The 13,154-nt window shown below is 40.5% G+C and overlaps 1 protein-coding gene across 1 annotated transcript in view; it reads right to left on the bottom strand.

The window, feature by feature from the left end:
* The window catches only part of necab1 (N-terminal EF-hand calcium binding protein 1), a 129,844-nt gene that overhangs the window by 79,025 nt on the left and 37,665 nt on the right, over nucleotides 1–13,154 (bottom strand). Inside the window, exons 4-5 of the mRNA XM_072262329.1 lie at nucleotides 6,376–6,401; nucleotides 4,940–5,037 (exon numbers count right to left, since the gene is read on the bottom strand). Coding sequence (XP_072118430.1) covers nucleotides 4,940–5,037; nucleotides 6,376–6,401 — 124 coding nt within the window. The remainder of the gene's footprint in view (nucleotides 1–4,939; nucleotides 5,038–6,375; nucleotides 6,402–13,154) is intronic.

Genomic DNA, 13,154 nt, shown 5'->3' with positions numbered 1-13,154 from the left:
ATTAATCTTCTTCTGTCCTTGCACAGTTCGCTGTTTCTTACACACAGGTAGAAACTCCAAGATGGTGCAGTCTTTCATTGATTCTGCTACGGTTATAATTCTACTGATTTATTGAGCATGTGCACAAGAAAATGAATCTCAGAGTTGTATATGCAAAATACATGTACTTTGACTCACACCACATACCTTGATAATAAATTTACTTTGAATGTTGTAAAATATTTCAGGGGGTAGTGCGCTACCAGGTTTAGCAAAGAAATTTGGGAATTTTCTTGTGTGCACTGATGTCAACAGGGGATTGTCCAAGTGTTGTTTTTTTTCCTATAACAGTTAATATTATAGGGCTCTTGTCCTACCACATCAGTGCCAGCTGATCAATCTGCTGTAAGCATTAAGATCCAGAGAGCTCTGCAAGCTCTGCAAAGGACAATATCTGCATAGGTTTTCTTTGAAATTAATGCATTAATATGATATTGAGTCCTCACTATTGATGAATTCCCAAGATAGGAGGGCATCACAGTCAGCATCAAGGGCACATCAGTGTTTCTCAAACAACAGAAAATCTGCAGATGCTGGAAATCCAAGCCACACACACACACAAAATGCTAGAGGAATTCAGCAGGCCAGGCAGGATCTATGGGAAAAAAAAAGTACAGTTGACGTTTTGGGCCGAAACCCTTCAGCAGGACTGGAGAGAAAAAAAAAATCTGAGGAGTAGATTTAAAAGCTGGGGGGAGGAGACAGAGAACCTCCAGGTGATGGGTGAAACCTAAAGGGTGTGGGATGAAGTACAAAGCGGAGAAGTTGATTGGTGAAAGAGACAGAAGACATGGAAGAAAGAAAAAGGGGGAAGGAGCATCAGAGGGAGGCGATGGGTGGGCAAGGAGATGAAGTGAGAGAGGGAAGAGGGAACGGGAATTGGGGGGTGGGGTTGGGGGGCATTAGTGGAAGTTTGAGAAATCACTGTTCATGCCATCAGGTTGGCAGGTATCTAAACAGAATATGAGGTGTCGCTCACCTGGGAGGACTGTTTAGGGCCTTGGATAGTAGTGAGGGAGGTGGTGTAGGAGCAGGCTCCCTAAGCAAAACTCTTGCCCATTCGTCCCTCCCCACTGATCTCCCTCCTGGCACTTATCCTTGCAAGCGGAACAAATGCTTCACCTGCCCCTAAATCTCCCCCTCACCAGCATCCAGGGCCCTAAACAGCCCTTCCAGGTGAGGCGCCACTTCACCTGTGAATCTGTTGGGGTCATTTACTGTGTTTGGTACTCGCAGTGTGGCCTCCTGTACATCGGTGAGACCCGATGTAGACTGGGAGAGTGCTTCACCGAGCACCTACGTCCAGCCATCAGAAAAAACAGGATCTCCCAGTGGCCACCCATTTTAATTTCATTCCCCATTCCTATTCTGACGTGTCAATCCATGGCCTCCTCTACCATAGCCATGAGGCCACACTCAAGTTGGAGGAACAGCACCTTATATTCCATTTGGGTAGCCTACAACCTGATGACATGAACATCGATTTCTCAAACTTTCAGTAACGCCCCCCAACCCCATCCCCATTCTCCATTACTTATCCCCTTTTCCACTTCTCACCTCATCACCTTGCCTGCCCATCAGCTCCCTCTGCTGCTCCTTCCCCCTTTTGCTTTCTTCTATGGCCTTCTGTCTCTTTCACCAATCAACGTCTCAGCTCTTTACTTCATCCCTCTGCCTCCAAGTTTCACCTATCACCTGATGGTTCTCTCTCACCTGCCCCCACCCCCAGCTTTTAACTCTATTCCTCAGCTTTATTTTCCTCCAGTCCTGCTGAAGGGTCTCGGCCTGAAATATTGACTATACTTCCCCCTCCCACCATAGACGCTGCCTGCCCTATTGAGTTCCTCCAGCATTTTGTGTGTGTTGCTCAGTGTTTCTCAAATCAACTTTATGCTGTGCATTTTAATTATTTATCAAATACAGAAAAGAGAAAATGATATAAGGAATGATATGGTAAAGAGAAATGACAATGTGTGGAGTAATGGAAGGGAACGGGTAAGAGGCTGGATAAGTAGAAGAAATGGGCCATAAGATTGAAAAAAAAATGAAAGTGTCATTGGATTAGGAATAAGATGAACTTTTGTTTGAGGATGATTCCATCTTATTAATGAGATTTTATTTGTTTCTCAATACAGTGCAAAATGATTTCCTTCACAGTTGGTTTATGTCCCAGTTTTCCTCCTAGCTCACTGAGCAGATAAGGTAGGTCATATGTTGAAACAACTGGTGGCCTTTTTGCTGTGATATCTGGTGACCAAGTGTTGTGCTTTATGGATGCTGTGCTCATTTGTTTTGTTATTAGAGGACCCATGTAATGTGACGTTTGGGGCTTTTTCCAGGTTTAATTAGTTCATCAATAATGGCTTAGCACAGATGAGCAAAAAAGGTTAGCAAAGATGCAGCAGGGTAAAGAGGTCATTTCTATGTTTGTACGGTTCTGCCCTCAGCTGCCTGGACCTTAAGATCTGGAGTTTACTTCTTAAAACTTGTCTTCCCATCACTCTCTCATTAAAACTTTATATATGACTGCATCTTATAATCAATCGCCTGAAAACCTTTTTCTGTTGGTTGGTGCAAATTCTATTCAGTAATTCTTCCCCCAAGGTGGCTAGTGCCATTTTGCTACATTCAAGATGCTATGGGATTGAAATTTATCATGGCTTTGGTTGCTACTTCTCTAGTCAAAAACATGAGCTCAGTCAGATATATGCAGCAGCTACTACAGCAAATATTCAATAATGACTGTCTTGGCTCCGGTCTTCCTAAATCTGTAGTCGAGAGTATGATGGAATATATCCTTGTCTGGTTGTGAGCAACTTCAACAACACACAAGGGCATGACAACATTTTTGTCACATTCTTTTCTTACACAAGGTAGAAAGATTTAAAAAATATATTGATAAACAATACCAGTTTCTTTGGCAGTAAAAAAATTAAATTAGAAACAATACTCCCGATCAAATTAAATCTATACAATAATGTCAGTAACAAAATCTTCTAAACTTTGCTCAATGCAGAGAGGAGAGCCAGGATTACCTTCCAATAATTACTCACTAAGGTTTATCTAACTTGGGGTAAATTATATAAATAGTTTATTTACAACAGCTTTGGCTAGAAACAAAAAAAAGCAATATAAATTTATGATACAGATTTAAAAAGTTGTTCAGATTATTTATACAGTATGCTTCTCAGTGCTATTGTCTGCAGAGCTCTGTTGGGAGTTCAAGAAATTGGTTAGCCTCAATGCTGCATCAGCTGTCAATCCCAGAAGATTTTAAATGTGCTTGCATCTGCTAATGACTTCATGGCTCCACAAATATGATGGTTGTAAAGAAACATCTGTTGTTTTCTGAATGATCTGAAGCAACTTCTTTGAACAGCGAAATGCACTGCAGGTGCCTCATTCTATTTTAACCATCAAGCCAGCAGATCAACTTTGGTTCAATGAACATTATAAAGGGTATTCCAGAAGCAGTACTTAAAAATGAGACTCCATCTTGGTGAGGCTGCAAGGCATGATGATATACGCGCTTTACAGCATGGGCAGCATGTAGGAGAGCTAAGTGATCCCACAATTGACAGATCAGATCAAAGCCTGGAGGTCCTGTTAGCCATGAATGGCGGTGGACAATTCAACCATTGATAGAGGGAGGAAACTCAAAGAACATTAACAACAGGGGCATGCATATACAAGAATGTCAAAGACAAGGGTATAGCATATTTTGTAAAATGGCTGCTTTATCTCAGCTGCACCACCATCATAGCCATTGTTTAATGAACCAGAACCAGAACAGTTGTTACACTGGCAGTCATAAATCAATGTTGAAAAATACCTAGCTCTAGCCTGTCCACAAAAAACAGACACATTCCATTGAGCTAATTAGCATCCAATTAGTCTATTTTTAAATCATCTTCAACGTGGTGGGAGAGCCTGTCAATATTTCTATTGTTAGACGTTTATCTATAACTTGCTTATTGAAGTCCAGTTTGTGTGTAACTAGGACTGTTCTGCTCCAGATCTTAATGGCACAGAGGCAATCACTGCTCTCTTGTTCATTCTGGACAGGTGGGTATTCTGGCTGCCAGTCCAAGAATGTTGCTATGATGCGAGGAACTAGAATGTCAGCGCAAAGAGCTCAGTTAGTAATCCAATAATGTTTTGTGGTATCTGTAAATAGTTTTAATACTAGGTGGGTGCTCTGAAAATTACTCCTCCATAGGTCTGTGTTTGCATATCACTGTCCAAAGATGATCATATAATCAATTTTCCAAAGTGAGGAAAGGTAGCAATATAATTGTGCGATGATTCAATAACAAAATACTGTATGATAAGGCAAACTAATGTTAGCATATAATTTAAGCTCAATATAGTTTGATATGGGTGATAAGCTGTTGCAAATCAACTGTGCTTTGTCATCCAACCAGCAATTCTTTGAAAATAATACTCATCATAAGGATGGCCACTTATCCTGAGATTTTGCTTTTGGTAGAATTATTTTTCAAAATCAGAGTCATAAGGAAAGAAAAAGACCACATGACACACTGAGTCTGTGTGAAACACCAACCACTTGCACTTATCCCATTGTGTTCCCCCACCAACATTCTACAGATTTTACCGCTCACCCACCTATATGGCTAACTAACCTACAAACTTACATACCATTGGAATGTGGGTAGAAATACTGATCTCAGAAAAACTCTTGTCATAGGAGAACATGCAAATCCCACACAGTCAGCACTTAGGGTTAGGATCGAACCCAGATAACTTGAGCTGTGAAGCAGTGGCTCTAATAGTAGCACAAATATTCTGCCCAATTTTTCTTGTAAAGTTTAGATTTTGGGATTTAAAGGTCTGCTTAACCTCTATTATCAATGCTTTGAATAATAAACTAAATACTTACTTTCTTAGTTTTGTCCATTGCTTTTAATATAGAAATATTCAAATCCTCTAGAGCTGCCAAGACATTTTCATACTCTCCTAAATGTTGAGAAAAGAACTCTGAAAGAGAAACATAGTTTTGTTTTAGACAATGAGGTAGCAGACTTATATTTCCAGCCTTCCTCTATAAAAATCCATTTTCCCTTGTATGTTCCTATTTAAATAATTTTATAGGCGTCAAAGCAATTATATCAACAGTAAAAAATATTTCCCAATAATTTCATGAAGTCAACTGCATTTGATGTACCAATAGTGCAATTTGTTCAGTTATTTCTGTAGTTATTTATACAGGTGTGTAAGCAAAATGAGAACAATCAAATTTCAAATCAATTTTTAGGATTCAGCTGCAATAAGTGTCACCTTTTTATTTTTCCAAATTGAGTGAAATAAATATTCCATTTCATATTGTCCATTAAAGCATATGATGGCATCTTTTGAATTCTGCTACAGAAAATCAATTGAGGACTAGAAGTACATGTGATAATACTATTAGTGGAGTTGACAAGTAACTGTTATTGCAAACAGTTCGCAATTTGTTTAAGTCGATTCAAGTTATTTAACCAAACAAACCTTCCTCAGAGTGGAGAAAATGCACTCAACTTTGACACAATCCAAACTCCTGAAGGAAATTCTGCATTTTTCTTCTCAGCTAATGCTAAATTAGGGTGGATATTGGATATCTCAAAGATTTTAAATCCTGATTGGTATATAATTTTTGTATCTACAAATCATGTTTCCATTGTTCTTTTACTTGTCTTAGAATTTGCAGGTTCTCATTCCACCTTTTAAATGACAACACATTCAAATTTGGGTTATTTTCTAAAACTGCTGTTATGTTCAACTTTTACAACTGCGAATGTGCTTTAAAACTGTAAAATGTTTTGAAACATGTTGAAGTGGTGAAAGAAATTATCTGTACTCTCTATGCCAAATCCAGGCCTTTTGTATGTAACAAACAAAATCATCCCAATCCGTACTCCTGGGTCACTCAATGGAGATGTATCTGGTGAGAAAAATCATCTGCTTACCTTTACACCCTTTCCTGTCTTTGTTCCAATTATACACCAACAAAATATTGCTCAGTGAATAGACGTGTAAGTATTTCAAACTTTCAGTTCTGTCTCAACTTCTTATAAATCACTTATGCCCAGTTCTGTGTAACTTATGTGAGAATAACTCCCCAGAGGTCAGATAATTTGATTTTGGATTTTTCTGTGGCTTTTAGTTAGGAAAAATGCATATTAAATCCCATATTTCTCCAAGACATGAATAAAATATTTAAAATCTTCAAGACTGTGCAAATATAAACCACACATTGCCTTGAAGCACCATTTTATCTTTGTGTTTTAATTGTTGCTCCAGTGAATACAGCACATCTGAAAAAAAATCCCCACTTACCACTTATTTTTTCAATGTTGAGGTTGCTTAAATAGAAAGAAAATAGAAACAAAAAATATTTTAATATTTTAAATCCAACAGTTGCTGCGTTTTACATTGCTATTTTTACAGAGGAATTATTTTTGATGATCAAATATTTATACTATGGCCCTGTGCATCTAAAATGCTCTCTGAAAATATGTTTTTGAAGTATTAACAAATTAGACTGCAGTACCACTTTAATACAGGAATATTTCAGTCAGAGCTTTATTATCATCATTTTTTCTTATACAAATGTGAGATACATAAATTTGGATTGTATAATTCTTTCAAAGAGCACAGTGAACAATTATCATTAAATGTAACATAATGGACAATGTACATAGAACATTGAACAGTACAGAAGAGGTACAGGCTATTTGGCCCATAATGTTCTGCTGAACCAGCTAAAAAGTAAACCAAAACACCTGTCTCTGCCTCTCATAATCTCAGTCAGATCTCCCCTCAGCCTCCAATGAATCAAAGAAAACAACCCAAGTTTATCCAGCCTCTCCATGACAGCACATGCCTTCTAAACCTGGCAGCATCCTAGGAAACCTCTTCTGCATCCTCTCCAAACCCTCAACATCCCCTCAACATCTCTTCTATAGTGAGACAACCAGAACTATATCCGATACTCCAGATATGGCGTAACCTGAGCTTTATAAAGTCGCAACATGCCCTCTTGACTTTTGAACTCAAGTAATTAAAATGAAACTTATGAATACAGATTCAAAAAGTTAAAAAAACGAAGAAATTGCTTATCAAAACTGTTGATGGTTCATCATTACATGTAATATGTGTTATTCAGTTAAGAGTTACTTATTGGCTTGTCTAATTGCTGTATATTCAAGTCACCAGCTTTAATAAACCCTATTAGCCTGAATTGAATTGATTTTATTTCTTACATCCTTCACATACGTAAAAATCTTTACGTTACATCTCCATCTAAATGTGCAATTTATAGTAATTTGTAATAAATAGTATGTACAATAGGACAGTCAATATAGCATAGAAATACAATTGTATCAGCATGAATTAATCAGTCTGATGACATGGTGGAAGAAGCTGTTCTGGAGCCTGTTGGTCCTGGCTTTAATGCTGTGGTACTGTTTCCCAGATGATAGCAGTTGGAACAGTTTGTGGTTGGGGCGACTCAAGTCCCCAATAATCCTTCAGGCCCTTTTTACGCACCTGTCTTTGTAAATGTCCTGAATGGTGGGAAGTTCACATCTACAGATGCGCTGGTCTGTCCACACCACTGTCTGCACAGTGCTGTGATTGAGGAAAGTACAGTTCCCATACCAGGCAGCGATGTAGCCAGTCAGGATGCTCTCAATTGTGCCCCCGCAGAATGTCTTTAGGATTTGGGGACTCATGCCGAATTTCTTCAACCGTTTGATGTAAAAGAAGTACTGTTGCGCTTTTTTCACCACACAAACAGTACGTACAGACCATGTAAGACCCTTGGTGATGTGTATGCTGAGGAATTTAAAGCTGTTCACCCTCTCAATCCCAGATCCATTGATGTCAATAGGGGTTAGTCTGTCTCCACTCCTCCTGTAGTGTAGTCCACAACCAGCTCCTTTATATTTGCAACATTGAGGGGGAGGTTGTTTTCTTGACACCACCATGTCAGAGTGAAGACTTCCTCTCTGTAGGCTGCCTCATTATTATTTGAGATAAGGCCAATCAATGTAGTGTCATCGGCAAATTTAATTAGCAGATTGGAGTTGTGGGTGGCAACACAGTCATGGGTATTGTGCAAGGCCTATCAGCGGTGGCAACTGAGCTCGACGAACTAAATAAAAATACAGAAGGGATAAGTGGAGCAGCCATTGTTGGGAGTAGGCCAGTGGCGAGGGTAGAAGTGACAGGCTTTTGCTCATTCAGGCGTTGGCGAAAGCGGCTTCAGCGAGGTAAGTGGACTTTGTTTTTGGTTTTTCTTTGCATTTATTTTTTGAGGAATAGTGATCATGTCCGTAGGGTTAGTTTTCTGCTCTGGGTGTTAGATTTGGGGATCCTGGGAATCTCCCAGTCTCCCAGATGGCCTCATCTGCACCAGGTGCACTGAGATGCAGCTCCTGGGAGACCGTGTTAGGGACCTGGAGCTGCGGCTTGATGACGTACAGCTTATTAGGGAGAGTGAGCAGGAGATAGAGAGGAGCTACAGGGAGTTAATAACCCCAAGGCTGCAGGAGTTAGATAAGTGGGTGATGGTCAGGGAAGTGAAGGGAAGAGCTCAGATAGTAGAGAGCACCCCTGTGGCCATCCCCCTCAGTAATCGTTATCTCATTTTGGATGCTGTTGAGGGGGATGACCTGACAGAGGACGACCATGGCGATCGGGTCTCTGGCACTGAGCCTGGTTCCATGGTGCAGAAGGGAAAGAGGAAGATGAAGAATGCGGTAGGCATAGGGGATTCTATAGTGAGGGGAATAGACAGGAGGTTCTGTCAGCCTGATAGAGATACCTGCATGGTGTGTTGTCTCCCAGGTGCCAGAGTACAGGATGTCTCAGATCAGGTGCAGAGTACTCTGAAGGGAGAGGGTGAATAGCCAGAAGTCTTGGTACACGTTGGTACCAATGACATAGGTAGAAAAAGGGAGGAGGTCCTAAAGAGAGAATACAGGGAGTTAGGTAGGAAGCTGAAAAGTAGGACCTCTAGGATAGTAATCTCAGGATATTGCTGCCTGCGCCACATGCTAGCGAGTGCAAGAAGAGCATGATCAGACATATTAATGTGTGGCTGAGAGACTGGTGCAGGGGCAGGAATTCAGATTTCTGGATCACTGGGGTGTCTTCTGGGGGAGGTACAACCTGTACAAAAAGGACAGTTTACACCCAAACCCAAAAGGGTCCAATATCCTAGCAGGCAGGTTTAATAGAGCTGAGTGATAGGGCTGAGGAAGGGGAAAACAGAAATAGGTCAAAGATAGCGTGCAACAGAGATTATAGAAAGAACAGGCAGGAGATGAGGCTTAATCAAAGCCAGTGAGATGAGTTACAGGGCAATAAAGGCATGGTGCAGTTAAATCAGAAAGCAACAAATACTGGACTGAAAGTGTTAGATTTGAATGCATGCAACATAAGGAATAAAGTGGACAATCTAGAAATTCAGCTACAGATTGGCAAATAAGATGTTGTGACCATCTCTGAAACTTGGCTAAATGATGGCTGCCATTAGGAGCTGAACATCCAAGGATATACGGTATATCGGAAGGATAGGTTAGTAGGCACAGGGGGTGGTGTGGCTCTGTGTACAAGAAATAATATTAAATCATTAGAAAGGGATGACATAGGATTGGAAGGTGTAGAGTCCCTATGGGTTGAGTTAAGAAATGGCAAGGGTAGGAGACCCTAATGGCAGTTGTATACAGGCCTCCAAACAGTAGCTGGGATGAAGGCAATGTCATGATAATCATTCGGGATTTGAACATGAAAGGGGATTGGGAAAACCAGTTCAGTACTGGACTTCAAGAGAGAAAATTTGTAGAATGTCTAAGGGATGGCTTTTTAGAACAGCTTGTTGTTGAGCCCACCAGGGGATCGGTTGTGCTGGGTTGGGTGTTGTGCAATGATCCGGAGGTGACAAGAGAGCTTAAGGTTAAGGAACCCTTAGGGAACAGTGATCACAATATGATCGAGTTCACATTGAAATTTGTGAGGGAAAAAATAAAATCTAATGTGTCGGTATTTCAGTGGAATAAAGAAAATCACAATGGCATGAGAGCGGAATTGGCTGAAGTTGACTGGAAAGGGACAGTAGCAGGAAGGACAGCAGAGCAGCAATGGCTGGAGTTTCTGTGTAAGGTGAGAGAAGTGCAAGACAGATATATTCCAAATAAGAAGAAATTTTCAAAGGGAAGAAGGACACTACTATGGCTGACAAGTGAAGTCACAGCCAAAGTAAAAGCAAAAAAGAGGGCACGCAGGGAAGCCAGAGCTAGTGGGAAGATTGGGGAGCTTTTTAAAACCTACAGAAGGAAACTAAGAAGATCATTCAGAAGGAAAAGATGTATTATGAGAGGAAGCTGGTGACTAATATCAAAGAAGATACTAAAAGCTATATTTAAGTATATAAAGGGTAAAAGAGAGTTGCAGAGATGGCAGAGGAACTGAATGCGCATTTTGCATCAGTCTTCACAGTGGACGACATCTGCAGTATACCAGACGTTCAGGAGTATCAGGGAAGTGAAGTTTGTGCAGTGAAAATTACTGAGAAGGTGCTCAGGAAGCTTAATGGTCCGAGGGTGGATAAATCTCCTGGACCTGATGGAATGAACCCTCGGGTTCTAAAGGAAGTAGCAGGAGAGATTGCGGATGCATTAACAATGATTTTTCAAGAATAAATGGATTCTGGCATTGTGCTGGATGACTGGAAAATTGCAAATGTTACTCTGCTATTTAAGAAGGGTGGGAGGCAGCAGAAAGGAAGTATAGACTTGCTAGCCTGACATCAGTGATTGGGAAGTTGATGGAATCGGTTATTAGGGATGAAATTACGGAGTACCTGGTGGCACCTGACAAGATAGGCCAAAGCCAGCATGGTTTCCTGGAAGGAAAATCCTGCCTAACAAACCTACTGCAATTCTTTGAGGAAATTACAAGCAGGATTGGAGCATTGATCGGCAGAAAACAGAGTGGGAATAAAAAAATCCTGTTCTGGCTGGCTGCTAGTTATCAGTGGAGTTCCACAGGGGTCGGTGTTGGGACTGCTGCTTTTCACGATGTATGCCAATGATTTGTACTATGAGATGCGGAGAGATTACTTTAGTCAGAGGGTGGTAAATCTGTGGAATTTGTTGTCACGAGTGGCTGTAGAGGCCAAGTCATTGGGTGCATTTAAGGCAGAGGTAGATAGGTTCTTGATTAGCCAGGGCATCAAAAGTATGGGGTGAAAGCAGGGGAGTGGGGATGACTGGAAGAATTCGATCAGCCCATGATTGAATGGCGGAGCAGACTCGATGGGCTGAATGGCCTACTTCTGCTCCAATATCTTATGGTCTTATGGTATACAGGGAGTAAAGGAGGGGTCTTAGGACACAGTCCTGAGAGGCACCTCTGTTGAGGGTCAGAGGAGCAGAGGTGAGGGAGCCCACTCTTACCACCTACCGGTGATTTGACAGGAAGTCCAGGATCCAGCTGCACAATTCAGGGTGAAGGCAGAGGTTTCTGAGCTTCTTGTCAAGCCTGGGGGGAATTATGGTGTTGAATGCCGAACTGTAGTCTAAGAACAGCATTCTCACATAAGCATCCTTCTCCTCCAGATGTGCAAGGACGGTATGTAGAGCTGTGGCTATTGCATCATCTGTCGATCGGTTGTGGCGGTAGGCGAATGGTAGGGTGTCCAGTGTGTGTGGTAGCATGCTGCAGATGTAGTCCTTAATGAGCCTCTTCAAAGCATTTGCTTATTAATGAAGTGAGTGCAACAGGACGCCAGTCATTCAGACATGTTACCTTGTTTTATTTTGGAGCAGGAACAGTGGCGGATGTTTTGAAGCACGAAGGTACTCTACACTGGGAGAGGGAGAGATTGTCTGAAACAATTTTTTTTTAACATTCAATAAAGAAATCTCCTATGGGACCTACCATTAGCATTATGCTGCATGTCAGGGAACTTTTCTGGCACAGCTTCCATACCTTTCCTTAGTAGCAAACTTGCTATGAAAATCTACACAAGGTTGAAGGTGTGAAAGATCTTAAAATAAATTGTGGTTAACTTGTTAAATTTTTAAAGATCTCTAAAACAAATTAGCCTAAGAAAATCAAGTTTTTTAAAATTTTTTTAAAAGATTAATAGTCTTAAAAGGTGTTTATTGTATTTGACTGTCATGGACAGTAATTGTGTTTTGATAACTTTGACATTGAACAAGCCAAGTAACATAGACCACTCTTTCTGTGACTCCTTGGTCCATGTATCACCCCCAACCACCCATCTACCCCTCCCTTTCCCCAGCACTTACCCCCTACAGCTGTAGGAGGCGCAATACTTGCCCTTATACTACCCTCATTAACATACAGGGACTTAAAGGGCCCTTCCAGGCGAAGCAGAGATTCACATGCACCCCCCTCAACTTCCTCTATTGCATCTGTTACTCCTGCAAATGATTATCAATCATTTTCTCACTTTGTTTCTACAGGGGCTAGAGATTAAATAAAACAAACTATCCAGGCGAAAGCATTTGTACTCACTCTATGTGCTGCATAATACAAAATGCTTGAGACCATAATAAATAATGTAAATGTTTTAATAACATAATTAAACTTAAATTACTTCTAGCTAAAAACACACTGTGCTTTCCTGAAAAATCAGTGCTTCTATTTCTCTCCATTTCTCTAAACTGAATGTTGTTTCAACTACTGACAGATAATAGATCAATCCAATTAAGATTAGTGATTTTACATTTATTTCAAAGATTACGAAAAGCTATGTTAATAATAGAACAAGTTGCAAATACCATTGTCTATTGGATTTGGAGAAATACGGTGCAATTGGAAAGTAAATAAGTGGTTCCATTTTCTGCTTCTCTTGAAGTTTAAGTTTAACACTTGCACACACTTTACTTTCTCACTATTTTATAAATTCCAATACTCAATATCATGGACAAAGCCAGCAACTTTTGTTGGTAATTAATTACCCAGTTTGCCAGGGATCACAAAGGCTAATATGAATTTGGTGAGGTAATCTATCTCATTGAGGTAGTTGGAAGGATAATAAGACTTAGAACAGTTCAGCAAGAAACAGCCTTTTAGCCCAT

Source organism: Mobula birostris, chromosome 1 (genome assembly GCF_030028105.1).
Source record: "Mobula birostris isolate sMobBir1 chromosome 1, sMobBir1.hap1, whole genome shotgun sequence".
Classification (NCBI taxonomy): Eukaryota; Metazoa; Chordata; class Chondrichthyes; order Myliobatiformes; family Myliobatidae; genus Mobula; species Mobula birostris.
The sequence above is the reverse complement of the archived record's forward strand: the minus strand, read 5'-3'. Positions and strand labels throughout refer to the sequence as shown.